This window comes from Salvelinus alpinus, chromosome 27, assembly GCF_045679555.1.
Source record: "Salvelinus alpinus chromosome 27, SLU_Salpinus.1, whole genome shotgun sequence".
Taxonomy (NCBI): Eukaryota; Metazoa; Chordata; class Actinopteri; order Salmoniformes; family Salmonidae; genus Salvelinus; species Salvelinus alpinus.
This window is the reverse complement of record NC_092112.1, coordinates 37,954,515-37,967,724: the sequence shown is the minus strand read 5'-3', so window position 1 is coordinate 37,967,724 and position 13,210 is coordinate 37,954,515. Positions and strand designations below refer to the sequence as shown.

Below are 13,210 nucleotides of genomic sequence, written 5' to 3'. Positions count from 1 at the left end.
GTCTGAATACTTATGTAAATGTGATATCATTTTTTTTTTTATATTAGCAAAAATGTCTAAACCTGTTTTTGCTTCATCATTATGGGCTATTGTGTGTAGATGAGGGAAAACTATTTAATCAATTTTAGAATAAGGCTGTAATGCACAACAAAATGTGGGAAAAAGTCAAGGGGTCTGAATACTTTCCGAATGCACTGTATGATATAATAATATACGCCATTTAGCAGATGCTTTTATACAAAGTGACTTGCAGTCGTGCATACATTTTACATTACGGGTGGTCCCGGGAATCAAACCCACTATCCTGGTGTTGCAAGCGCCATGCTCTACCAACTGAGCTACAGAGGACCACCGAACAGAGCTACGTGCAGCATAGAGGTCAGGGCTCACGGGGTTGAAAGGTGTCACGACGGGGGAGGGAGGAGGTGAGTACCTTGTGAAAGAAGGCGGCGCCCGTCAGCACCATTGACAGTTCACAGGAGTAGTTAGAGTTGTAGAGCCAGGACTGGTGGTTGACGTCCCAGGCATGGAACCTCCCGGGGAAGCCCACGATGCGGTCCCTGGCCTCCCGCCACACCCTGATCCACACAACCACACCAAGAGAAACATGACGAAAAAGGCAGCAATATACTGGGGAGAATGAGCTGAGGAGAATTGCATCAAAATGCGACCACAATATATTCATATTTTATTGTACATGTAGGCCTATAAGGAAAATCATACTGCTGACAAAAAGGTCTCCACAGCTCGTCAGCGAGGACGGCAATCTACAAGGAGAAGAGATAAGTGTTCTGTTGTGTATTATTTTCGGACGTGCACACAGACACACACGAGACTACAAGGACGTGCTCACTGAGTGAGGAGTATCAACTGCTACATGTAGTTATCAGACGACACGTTCCTACTTAGAAAAAAAAATATGCTTTGCACGTATAAGAGTATAACCTCTTCCCTTGGAGATGTAGTACATTCACGCTATAGAACGTCCCAGTGGGAATTTAGCGGTGGTTCTAGGTGAGGAAAAAAATTATTACAGGATATTTCATGACAAATGACCCCATTCATACGGTGCCTGCCTGGACACGCTGCAAAAGTGGTAAAACCTTTGGACAATGCTGCAGTCGGGGATTTTGGGAAGCTGTTCAATGGTCATTTCAATACTTGATATTTACCCATTGATTCTTGAAGAATGTAACTTATAAATAAATGACTTACGGGCAATGATCTATCTTTATCATAACCCAAAAATACAGGCCAAGGTTGTATTTCTCCCTTGTTTACAAACAAAGAATGTAAACAAAGTACGTATAGTTTCAAGATATGGTTAAAATATGAACAAACATGTCCAGTCATTGCATCTAGAGCGCTGTCTATGGACTTGAGAGGTGTTACATTTCCTAGCTCAGCTTTTTTTTCTCTCCTGTAGCTTTGCACATGGCCCTGATGTGATATTCAAGGTGAGGCAAGTCTAGTACTGTACGCTCATGTGGCGTTTGAACGTCAACATGGTCCATTTCTCTCTTGTTGATCTGTTAGGGTAAGTTGCATTAGTGTCAGGTTTTGGTTTATGCTGTGGTACTGAGCTGAAAATGCTTTTAAAATGTCAGTGTGCGTTTTTTCATTATTATACTTTATTTTTTTTAAACTTTTGGAATAAGTGTCGATTCACATGATGCTTGTCGATATCTGTAGACAGATCATCGGTCTGCTGGGCTCCAGCAAAAATGCATCTCTTTGAAAATCAATGAGGCACAAAACAAAGTAAACTTTCTTTCTCCAAAGAGCTTTGGATCCAATGACTGGTCCCAGATTCCCCTCTAACTGACCTGAACCCAAACATAATCTCGTCATGGCGGAGGTGGGCGTCGTCGTCGATGGACAAGATGGCCTCCGTCTCCACGGCGTCCCAGGGCAGGAAGCGGTTGTTGAGGCTGTTCTTCTCCGTGCGCACCACCTGCAGGACAGGAGAAGTGTTAAATAGAAAATATTTGAGTATTTTCTTAATTAGTTCACTGTTAATACAATCCCAAGAATGTGTGCATGTCGGTAGTCAACTTTTCAAGATAGAGGACTTTTAAGTACAGAGCAAAAACAGTATGTTTTGCATCACTATTCATTTAATGTGGAATATCATGAAAGTATAGCACAGGGTAATGGTCCAAACCACTCAGCCCCCCCTTTCTCAACAGCTTTATTAAGCTAACCCATCTAACAAACAACATGAAAGTATGGAATGAGCTAATATCATTCAATAGTTATGTGGTTTGTCAAATGTGTGGACCAATTAGGCTATTCATTCAAGATCATTAAACTATCCTCCCATATCTCCCTACAGAGAGGGAATCTCTTTCCTACAGACAGTGTAATTGGGATACTTGAGTATTCTGTTGAAGTTCCATTCTAAAAGCCAGACCTATTCTGTGGACGTAACACTTTCTATTTCCTTTATATCAGCTGGTGTAATTTGTCTGGCTGCCCTGCAGAGTTGTAAGCGAAGCAGGGGGAGCAGATGAAATCAGCGTCAGCAGCTAGACCAATGTGCTTGAGCACACTCTCAGACACATACGGCCTTCCAAGACTGCTGCGCCACAACAAGTTACACTATTTGCATTTCAGAATGGAGTAGACGAGCAGGGCCTTTCAGATCACCCTCTCCCATTCAATCATATTGTTCAGTCTGAGCAGTGAGCACTAAGCAGCAGGGCATGTTTTGTATTCATCGGCGGTGGAAAGTACTCACCACGATGGGCAGGCCGATGTCTGGCCACAGCAGGTCGTCTGAAGGAGGCTTGGGGGAGTTCCACACCACCACCACCTTGTTGAGGTAGGGCAACCCGTTGAGCCGTTCCAGGGAGTTCATTAGCACCTCCTCCCTCTCGTAGGTCAGCATGACCACCGTGAACTGCTCCCGGGGCACGTTACCACCCAGCGCTGCCTGAAACTCCTTCCCCGAGCCCCCAGCACCGCCGCCAATGGGGCGGAAGCCCGTGCCCGAGCCCAGAAACTTGGCCTCCGAGGGCAGCACGGGGTCCAGCGGCGTGTGGGGGAACAGATGGAAAGGTCCCGGGGCACGGTTCCAGGTCTGGTAGGTGTTGGCTGACGTGTAGGTAAAGTTGCGGAGGAAGCGTGGCGAGGCGTAGGGTGGCTCCGTCTCCACGGGGCCCAGGTCCAGGTCACCGTTGTCGGCCAGGTTGGCGTCCGTGCCGGCCATCTTGCCTGCTTTGTGAGGGATCTCCTGGGCGGGCTCCTCGCGGATGGGTGCGGCAGGCACCTGGATGCTGGTCCGGACGCTGGCCAGGATGGTGCCCAGTACATTCTCCGAGGTGGAGAAGTAGGTCTCCCACAGGAAGCGGCCCTGTCGTCGCATGGCCAGCAGGTCGTTGTCTGATAGGCTGCGCAGCAGGAAATGCAGCTCGGTGATGCGGGGCTTAGGCACCATGATGGCTGCCTCGCTCCAGCGGATCAGCATATGGTAGGGCAGCCTAGCGTGGTCCCCAAGCACCACAGGGATGGCCCCCACCTCTAGGGCTTCAAACAGCCTCATGCTACTGCCTGCCGAGGCCACCAACTGACAGTCCCCGGGGGAGATGACCAGGGCGAAGGTGGAGGCCTTGAGGACCTCGAGCCGCTCCTCCCTCTCTCCACACAGAGCCCACTCGGTAGGCAGGCTGGGCCGCGGGGTCTTACAGGTGAACTCCACCAGCACCTGGTCCAGGTGGCTGTCCTGCACTGCCTTGAGCGTGCCGATGATGCGGTCGTCGTAGTCGGCTGGCGCATCTCCCTCCATCTCCTCCTCAAAGGACTGGTGCGGTCCCTCCTGCAGGCTACTTCGCAGAGACTCCACCTTCTCGCCCTGGAAGGTGAACAGGTACTTCCTCTTGACGGGCACCTGGGGCGGCACCTCCAGGAAGTTGGGCTCAGAGAGGGCGTGGACCAGCGGGGACACCACCAAGTCAAAGCCCTCGCGGTACTGCTGCTCCAGGAAGGTGGACTGGGCCACTGCCGCTCGGCCCGTGCTCACATTGTACAGGAAGTTCTGCGTCATGGACTTCCTGGAAAGATGGACGAGGAGGTGGTTGTGTCCATCGGACCTCCAGTAGGGCAGGGCCTTCAGCTGCTTCTCCAGCTCCAAGGGAGCCGGGAGGGGGGAGGAGGGAGTCTCCTGCAGCTCCCCAACCAGCACCACATACAGACAGGCGATGCTGGGGTTGTTCGTCACATAGATGCTGCTCTTTACCGAGGTGGCAAAGGCCTGCTTGACCAATGGGTCCAGGGACTCGCCCCAGGGGTAGGAGGCCGTGTCATAGACGTACACAGGGAAGCCAGAGGTCAACGGGCAGCGGGCGTAGTCGAAGCAGGAGCGCAGGCGGCAGGCACGGGCAGACTTGGGCGGGGGCAGGCCCGGGTCGTCCTTGTCGGGTAATAACCTCACGGGCAGAGAGAGCTTGGGCTGGTTCTGGGCCATCAGCTCTTTGTACGAGTGCTCCGTCTGGCTGATGACATTCTTCAGCTGCAGCAGGTCCTGCTTGGCACTGTCGATGCTCCGCTTGCACGCCTCGATTCGCAGGTTGAGCCGGGAGATCTCCCCGTTCAGCTCCTGCCGCTTTGCCTCCAGCTGTAGCAGCTCCTCACTGACTGACTCACGGATGCGGCACAGGTCTTGCACGTGCTTGGCCTCGCACAGTTCGCCACCGGGCCGTGGGCCGAAGATGCGCTTGTCGGGGCCGCCCGCCTCGTCGATGGTGGTGAGGTAGTAGTGGGCGATGAGTGGGAAGAAAACCAGGATGAAGAAGAGCATGAAGCTGAGCCAGGTGAGGCGCACGCGCCGCAGCAGCCACGGCTGGCCGCCGGGCCCCACCCCGCCACCGTTACGCTGCATCATGGGTTAGGGTCACTGGGCTTAGCTCAGCGCCGCGCCGGAGTCTCTACTAGTCTACAGGGATCAGCAGCCATGGTGCAACCTCGTCAACATGGTGAAACAGTGTTGGAGCTAAACCATCAGAATTGTTAACTCGACTTGTTTTGTCCTCATAAAATGTCATCTGAGTGGCTCTACCTGATTGTGGTTTTCCTTTTGGTATCAGGATGTAGGGGGACTTCACCTTTGTCTTGCTGGTGTGCCATAGTTCAAACAAGTCCTTGCCATCGTTCCTCTTGTATGGTGTAGTTGTATTTCTGACCTATGTGAGCAAACTGTCGGGTGGAGAGGAGCCCCTTCTGGTAAACGTTGGGGAGGAGGGCATGGCTGGTCACAGTCCTGCAGAGTGGCATCATGGGTCAGCTGCTACTGCCCTGGTTGTGCCCATTTTCTAGGTCCGTCAAAGAATGAAAGGCCTCCAAATTCTCCTCCAACGTTGAATAACAAGACCTGAAACTGATAAAGAGAAACTATGTCAAAACGATATTATTTAAGGTCACTTAGTTGGCATTCTTAGTATATCAGATTAAAAAGAAAAAAATCCAGAAAAGTCCAGCCTTCACCTCATAGCCCAAATAAGTACCATACCAGAATTCTGATGATATCACTAGGATAAATAACATTCTTAACAATTAAATTGTGTGCGTGACGTGACATATGTTTTAAGTTAACACAAAAATGCATCATTTTAACATACATTTGAACGTAAATACAAACCAGCCAATGTGAAAATGTATTTCCCCAAATAATGCTTCTTTGATGGTTTAAACATTGTTGTGTTATCATGATGATGAGTCTAGTTTTTCCCATGTGTCTCCACAAGCCTGAAACAGAGATCAGTAACCTATCTGATAAGCAGCACTGTGCATACTGTATCAAAACTGCTGACACAAGGTATGGTTCATAGTAACAGCATCTCATCCCTTTAGGCAACATCCTCATTAGGAACTAACGGTTTTCTCCTCCTTGCTGGCTTTCCCAGGCTAAATCACGAAGGAGACAGGTCTTCCTGTTGAACAGCTCATTTCTAAAAAGAGAGACTGCGAATCACAATACTCTGTGTTGGAGGAAACAGTAACAACAAAGTTTAGGCTTTGCAATCAGCAGATAAACTAAAGCGCTGATAGGAAAGACATACTGATTAAAATGGTAAGGACAGCCAGGGACAGGAGGAGAGACCAAAAAGGACATTTTGGGCATTTGTTCCCAGACAAGAGTCCTAATGCATCAGAAAAGAATGAAAATAGCCCATTCTCCAGCAGACCAAAGACAAAAAAGGCATGGAACACAAACTAATCAATGCTGGTTCACACCAGTCTTTGGGAAGGCGACAGAACACAAACAGGACAGAACTAGACTATCTAAAGGCCAGAGAGTACAGTATCCTCACTGCTACATATTGGTAGATAAGGCTTGTTTGGATGAAGGCCTATCAACTAGGCCTACACACTAAACCCAAAACACTATGTTCCCTGATAGGACTAACGTTACAGAATGGAGTTCAGAATTACATTACATTGATATAATATCACAGAATACAAAGTGTGAACAAGTACGTGTTTACCTTGGCAACAGACAAGGTTCAGTTGCAGATGAGTCATAAACTCACAGTCCTGACAATTAGGCTGCACCATTCATTGGGCTACTGTGAGACCTAATCTGCAGAAGGGCCACTTTCACTGCTGTCCGATTATAACATGTGTGCCTGCCTGCTCGATTATAACACATAGATTACTAAAAGCCTTGTGACGATTTAGAGGCTCAAGCATCCAGCATATGCATTTTTCTTCCCTAATGGAGCATATTGCAATATGGCCACACAAGTCTGCTCTTATTTTCCACACTGTACTGGCTATCTGGCTAGCCTTCTTAACACAGTGTGTGCCATTACAGCAGCAGTGGTCATCAGCACAGCTCCCAACAGGTCAGCTCCAAAGTGCTACTGTGTCACATGACGTCATCTCTGCCTGCTGGCCCTTGCACCTCCGAGGTGCCACTGGGAGACAGAGAGAGGTGCTGGCACTCAAACCCTCTAGGTGCCACTGGGAGACCCGAGAGAGTGCCTATCAGGAGCCTCCGATTAATTGCTGCGGGGCTGGGATGCAGATCTACAGTGTAATGGGAGGCAGATGCTGCAGCCTCTCGGGGGCAAAGCCACATCTAATCTGGGGCCATAAACACACAGACTAGAGCCCCAGCTCGTGTTAGCCCTTGGGTGAAACAGTCTCATCTACAGCGGCAGGACTTCGGTAATCCTCAGAGTGCATAGTCTTTACTCTACACCACAGAGTTTAATTTAATCTGTAGAGCATGGATGTGGAACACACAAACATCCACGCCAGTGTTTCCTCTGGAAAGTTTTGTAGCAGTGGGGGGGAAAGGTCACGGAGTAGATGGACTTCTACGGTCCAGTAGGACTGAGAAGCTCAGTTCTGGTGACCTTTTAAAAAAGGACATTCTAACAAAAATGTGTTAAAATAAATTATGTTGCCACAATCTAAAATAAAATTTCCACACTGAGAAATGAGCCCAATAACATATTGGTAAACTTTGCATGGCCCATATTATTAGGCATGTTATTAGCAATAAGAATGGCAGTGTTTTCCACGAGTGAATAGAAAACACAGCCAGCCAAGTGTCACCGGGTCAGAGCTCTATTTTGCTGGCCTCTGGTACATTCTAATGCCTAGATTCCATCTGAAATACACAGCAAAATTATTGCACACTTGAATACGAGTTTACCTCAGATTGGAAATATTTGTTGTGGTATTGTGTAGGAAAGTCATGACTTCACAATTTTAATGACTGAAAATGTATGAATTCAGGATATCGTAAATTGTTCTGGATATTGTCTAGGTCTAGGCCTGCAGTGCCTTCAGAAAGTATTCTTACTCATTAACTTTTTTTGTGTTACAGCCTGAATTCAAAACGGACTAAATATATTTTTTTTTACCTCACCCATCTACACACAAAACTCCATAATGACAAATGGAAAACACGTTTAGAAATTTGGTGAAATGTATAAAAAAAATGTAATTGCAGAAATCTAATTTACATAAGTATTCACACCGCTGAGTCAATCCTTTGTAGAAGCACCTTTGGCTGCGATTACAGATGGGAGTCTTTTTGGGTAAGTCTCCAAGCGCTTTGCACATGTGGATTGTACAATGTTTGTCCATTATTCATTTTTTTTATCTAAAAGCTCTGTCAAGTTGATTGTTGATCATTACTAGACAGCCATTTTCAAGTCTTGCCCTAGATTTTCAAGCCGATTTAGGTCAAAGCTGTAACTAGGCCACTCAGGAACATTCAATGTTGTCTTGGTAAGCAACTCCAGTGTAGATTTGGCCTTGTGTTTTAGTTTATTGTCTTGCTGAAAGGTAAATTCGCCTCCCGGTGTCTGTTCCAAAGCAGACAACCAGGTTTTCCTCTAGGTTGTTGCCTCTGCTTATTGCTGTATTCCATTTACTTTTATCCCCCCAAAAACTCCCTAGTCCTTGCCGATGGCAAGCATACCTGTTACATGATGCAGCCACCATGCTTGAAAATACTTGGTGATGTGTTGGACTTGCCTCAAATGTAACACTTTGTATTCAGGACAAAAAAAATGCATTTCTTTGCCACATTTTTTGCAGTATTACTTTAGGGGCGCATTAGTCATTTACAAATCATGTTAAACACTATTATTGGACGCAGTGAGCCCATGCAACATACGAGACTTTTAAGCACATATTTACACCTGAACTTATTTAGTCTTGCCATAACAAAAGGGGTTGAATACTTACATAAATCTGAAATGTCTCGAGTCAACGAGGGGCTATGCGTTCTATGGAAAATAATGAACGACGTGGACTGTGTGTTCCACAACGCGCTAGCGGAGAGGAACTGACCTTCCACGGAGTTGCATTATTTTCCAGAGAAAGCATAGAACCCCGAGTTGATTATCCCTTTTATACCATGGCTATAATTTAAAACATTTGTTGATAGAAATGTGTCCATTTGCCAATATAATTGCGTTAAACATCCACTGAAGTAGCTTGCAATTTTCTAGATAGCTACAGTAGGCGCCTTCGTAACCAAACCGACTTGCTAGTTTAGCTAACCAAACCATCAGTCCAAGCTTGCTTTTATGAAAATCAAATTCAACAATGCCAACAATGTTTTCAATTCGACTTTTGCTTTCAAAAGCAGCTCAAACATAGAACATGAAAGAAATTAACTATAGACATTGAATTCTACCGTGCTGATATACTGTGCGTTATAATCAGAAATGAGTATTCAACAATGACATGGTATAACAATTTAATAGATTTTTAATTCAGGCTGTAACAAAATGAAAGGAAAGTAAAGGGGTGTGATGAACTGTACATGATCAAGACTAAGAGAACAACTAAGCCAACAAACCTGTTAACATTTAAACTTCTTCTCTTGAGATGAGTCTTATTTACAGTTGTACTGCAAGATATGAATTTCCACATTGTATGTTTTTCAAATTATGTATTTTATTAAAACAGAACAATTTAAGGTTGAGTTTTTTCAGGTTTCCACGTTTCCCCTCTGAAATCACAAGTCCACAGCAATGCTTAAACCGCATCAGGAGACTACTTTTGAGGTCTGGGAAGAATCTGGAATAATTTTGGGTGTAGTTACTCTTTATTTGAAGTGCTCGCTCACCTAGCTGTTTTTGTAGTGCACACGTGATGGTAGAGTTTGCAAAACAAATACCCACTGGATTGATTAAAATAATTAGGATATCATTCTGCCAGGGAAGCATAACTTGTAGTTAACATTTAATTGAGAAGGTTTTTGGGAAAGCCTTTTCATCTACCAGAAGAGTGTTTTTATTAGCATCCTCGCTAATGGCTACACAAAGCGTTAGACGCCCGCACTGCATTCACTTTGCCTCTAAAGAAAGTTTCATTTTTGACAGGTTTTGGCGAGAGTGAAACCGCTAGCTTCGCCTCTTTCTCGCTGCTGCGTTTCCCCGTCGTCGTTCGCTTGGTGACTAACAGGCGCCTATCCTATCAATAGAGCACTAGAAGATGCATATCGTTCTTTCTAGCTGGAGAGGGCTCGACGGACTAGCGAATTGAAACGTTTAAATGGAAAGTAGCCTGGTTAATATGAAGTGGAAAATGTAACCCGCTGAGTAGCGACAGCCGGTGCTAATGGAAACACTAGCATTATCACCTTTAGCCCAACTGAAGCAGCATAGAAAAGAAAAACATGCTTGGTTAAAAACAACCCAATTTGGATACTTTGGTAACCCAGCACTGCGTAAATATTGGACTGAAAACACGCAGGGTTATTTTTACCCAGCCAGTTGAGTTGCATGAATAACCCAACATGTTTGGTTGTTGGGATTACCCAAACATGGGTTAATTTAACCAACAGTTTCTTACTTTCATGCTGGATTTTATCCCAACAATGAGATTTGCATATGCTTTTTGGGAACTCATAGGTCTGTATGCCTCATTGAAGCTACACAAATTTGAATGTTCAACCTTATAACATGTGATAACTATACAAAAGAACAGGAATACATTTTACACAGGTGGAAAGCCACGCCCCTACTAAACTACGCCTCCAGTCTTCTGATCTGACCTGCTGGGTCATATCTTTATAACGCAGCACCAAAACACATCAACAACCACCCATCCTGGCTCTTTTTAAAGAAAACCCAACACCTACAACCCAGCAGCTGGGTCAACCAAACAACCCAGCAGCTGGGTAAACCAAACAACCCTGCAGCTGGGTAAACCAAACAACCCTGCAGCTGGGTCAACCAAACAACCCTGCAGCTGGGTCAACCAAACAACCCTGCAGCTGGGTCAACCAAACAACCCTGCAGCTGGGTCAACCAAACAACCCAGCAGTTGGGTCAACCAAACAACCCAGCATGTTTTAGTGTAGCGGTAATAAATAAAGACTGAAACATGGGGTTGCCTATCTGCATTTACTCAACTGAGCTCATCATTAGCTAGATCCAAAACGTGATCTTTTAACTAGTTAACATCCATTTAATGAAATTGAAGTCCCAAAAAACTTGCACAAACACAGTTAATATAACGTAGGCCTATCTGTTCGGGTAACGTGATTCCAGTTCATCTGTTCTTTTGTATAGTTACCACAGTTATTCATTGGATGGTTCTCCATCGATCGGGTTCCCGTACATAAATATCTGGGCATTTGGATTGACAACGTTATTTTTTTTAAACTACGGACGAGCTAGTTAAAAAGTGAAGATTCAAATAGATCTTGCCTCTCCTTAAATAGCAGGAAGCAGATTGTACAGTCAACTTTCCTGCCAGTTCTTGACTATGGTGACACCATTTTCCAGATTGCAGCAGCCACTACTCTTAAACCTTTGGATGCCGTCTACCATAGCGTTCTTCGCTTTATCAAGGGGACAGTTTTAATACTCGCCATTCTGTATCAAAATGTTCGCTGGTCCTCATTTAACCTCTCTTGGGTAGGGGGCAGTATTTTCACATCCGGATGAAAAGCGTGCCCAGAGTAAACTGCCTGCTACTCAGGCCCAGATGCTAGGATATGCATATTATTAGTAGATTTGGATAGACAACTTTCTAAAACTGTTAGAATGATGTCTGTGAGTATAACATAACTCATATGACAGGCAAAAACCTGAGAAAAAATCCAACCAGGAAGTGGGAAATCTGAGGTTTGTAGTTTTTCAACTCTTTGCTTATCCAAGATACAGTAGAAATGGGGTCATATTGCACATCCTAAGGCTTCCACTAGATGTCAACAGTCTTTAGAACCTTGTTTGATGCTTCTACTGTGAAGGGAGGCCGAATGAGAGGGGAATGAGTCTGAGGTCTGCCAGAGAGCCATGAGCTGACCAGGCGCATTCATGTGAGAGAGTTAGCTTGCGTTCCATTGCATTTCTGAAGACAAAGGAATTCTCCAGTTGGAACATTATTGAAGATTTATGTTAAAAACATCCTAAAGATTGATTCTATACATCGTTTGACATGTTTCTACGGACTGCAACGGAACTTTTTGACTTTGTCTGCACCTAGTGATCGCGCGTCATGAATTTTGATTACTGGGCTAAACGCGCGAACAAAAAGGAGGTATTTGGATATAAATGATGGACTTCATCGAACAAAACAAACATTTATTGTGGAACTGGGATTCCTGGAGGTGCATTCTGATGAAGATCAAAGGTAAGTGAATATTTATAATGATATTTCTAACTTCTGTTGACTACACAACATGGCGGATATCTGTTTGGGTTGTGTTGGTCTCTGAGCGCTGTACTCAGATTATTGCATGGTGTGCTTTTTCCGTAAAGTGTTTTTGAAATCTGACACAGCGGTTGCATTAAGGAGAAGTGGATCTAAAATTCCATGCATAATAGTTGTATCTTTTAGTAATGTTTATTATGAGTATTTCTGTAAATTGATGTGGCTCTCTGCAAAATCACCAGATGTTTTGGAACTACTGAACATAACGCGCCAATGTAAACTCAGATTTTTGGATATAAATATGAACTTTAACAAACAAAACATACATGTATTGTGTAACATGAAGTCCCATGAGTGTCATCTGATGAAGATCAAAGGTTAGTGATTAATCTTCTCTCTATTTCTGCTTTTTGTGACTTCTCTCTTTGGCTGGAAAAATGGCTGTGTTTTTCTGTGACTTGGCTCATACCTAACATAATCGTTTGGTGTGCTTTCATCGTAAAGCCTTTTTGAAATCGGACACTGTGGCTGGATTTACAACAAGTGTATCTTTAAAATGGTGTAAAATACTTGTATGTCTGAGGAATTTTAATTATGGGATTGCTGTTGTTTTGAATTTGGCGCCCTGCAGTTTCACTGGCTGTTGACGAGGTGAGACGCTACCGTCCCACATACCCTAGAGAGGTTAAGTACCGTAGGTCTCTTAATTATTCCCTTTTTGTTTACAAAGCTCTACTACAAAAGCTCCCGACTTACCCAACTTCGCTGTTAAAATATATAAACATGATACCAAACCCTTTCACAAAGATGTTTAACTCTTGAGGTTCCCCGGGTCTCCACCGAACTAGGTAAATCCACTTTTAGTTTTAAACTAAGCATCTCATTGCTGGAACCAACTACAAAATACAGTGTACAAAACATTATGAACACCTGCTCTTTCCATGACAGACTGACCAGGTGAATCCAGATGAAAGATGTGACATCAATAATGGATAATTTGTTAAATCCATTTCAATCAATGTAGATGAAGTGGAGGAGACAGGTTAAAGAAGGATTTTTAACCATTGAGAGAACTTAAAAG

General features: G+C 44.8%; 1 protein-coding gene across 1 annotated transcript in view; it reads right to left on the bottom strand.

Annotated features, from left to right (window-relative positions):
• The window catches only part of LOC139556508 (exostosin-like 3), a 42,581-nt gene that overhangs the window by 6,121 nt on the left and 23,250 nt on the right, over positions 1 to 13,210 (bottom strand). The window contains exons 2-4 of the mRNA XM_071370553.1: positions 2,741 to 5,374; positions 1,827 to 1,954; positions 434 to 578 (exon numbers count right to left, since the gene is read on the bottom strand). Coding sequence (XP_071226654.1) covers positions 434 to 578; positions 1,827 to 1,954; positions 2,741 to 4,882 — 2,415 coding nt within the window. The 5' untranslated portion in view covers positions 4,883 to 5,374. The remainder of the gene's footprint in view (positions 1 to 433; positions 579 to 1,826; positions 1,955 to 2,740; positions 5,375 to 13,210) is intronic.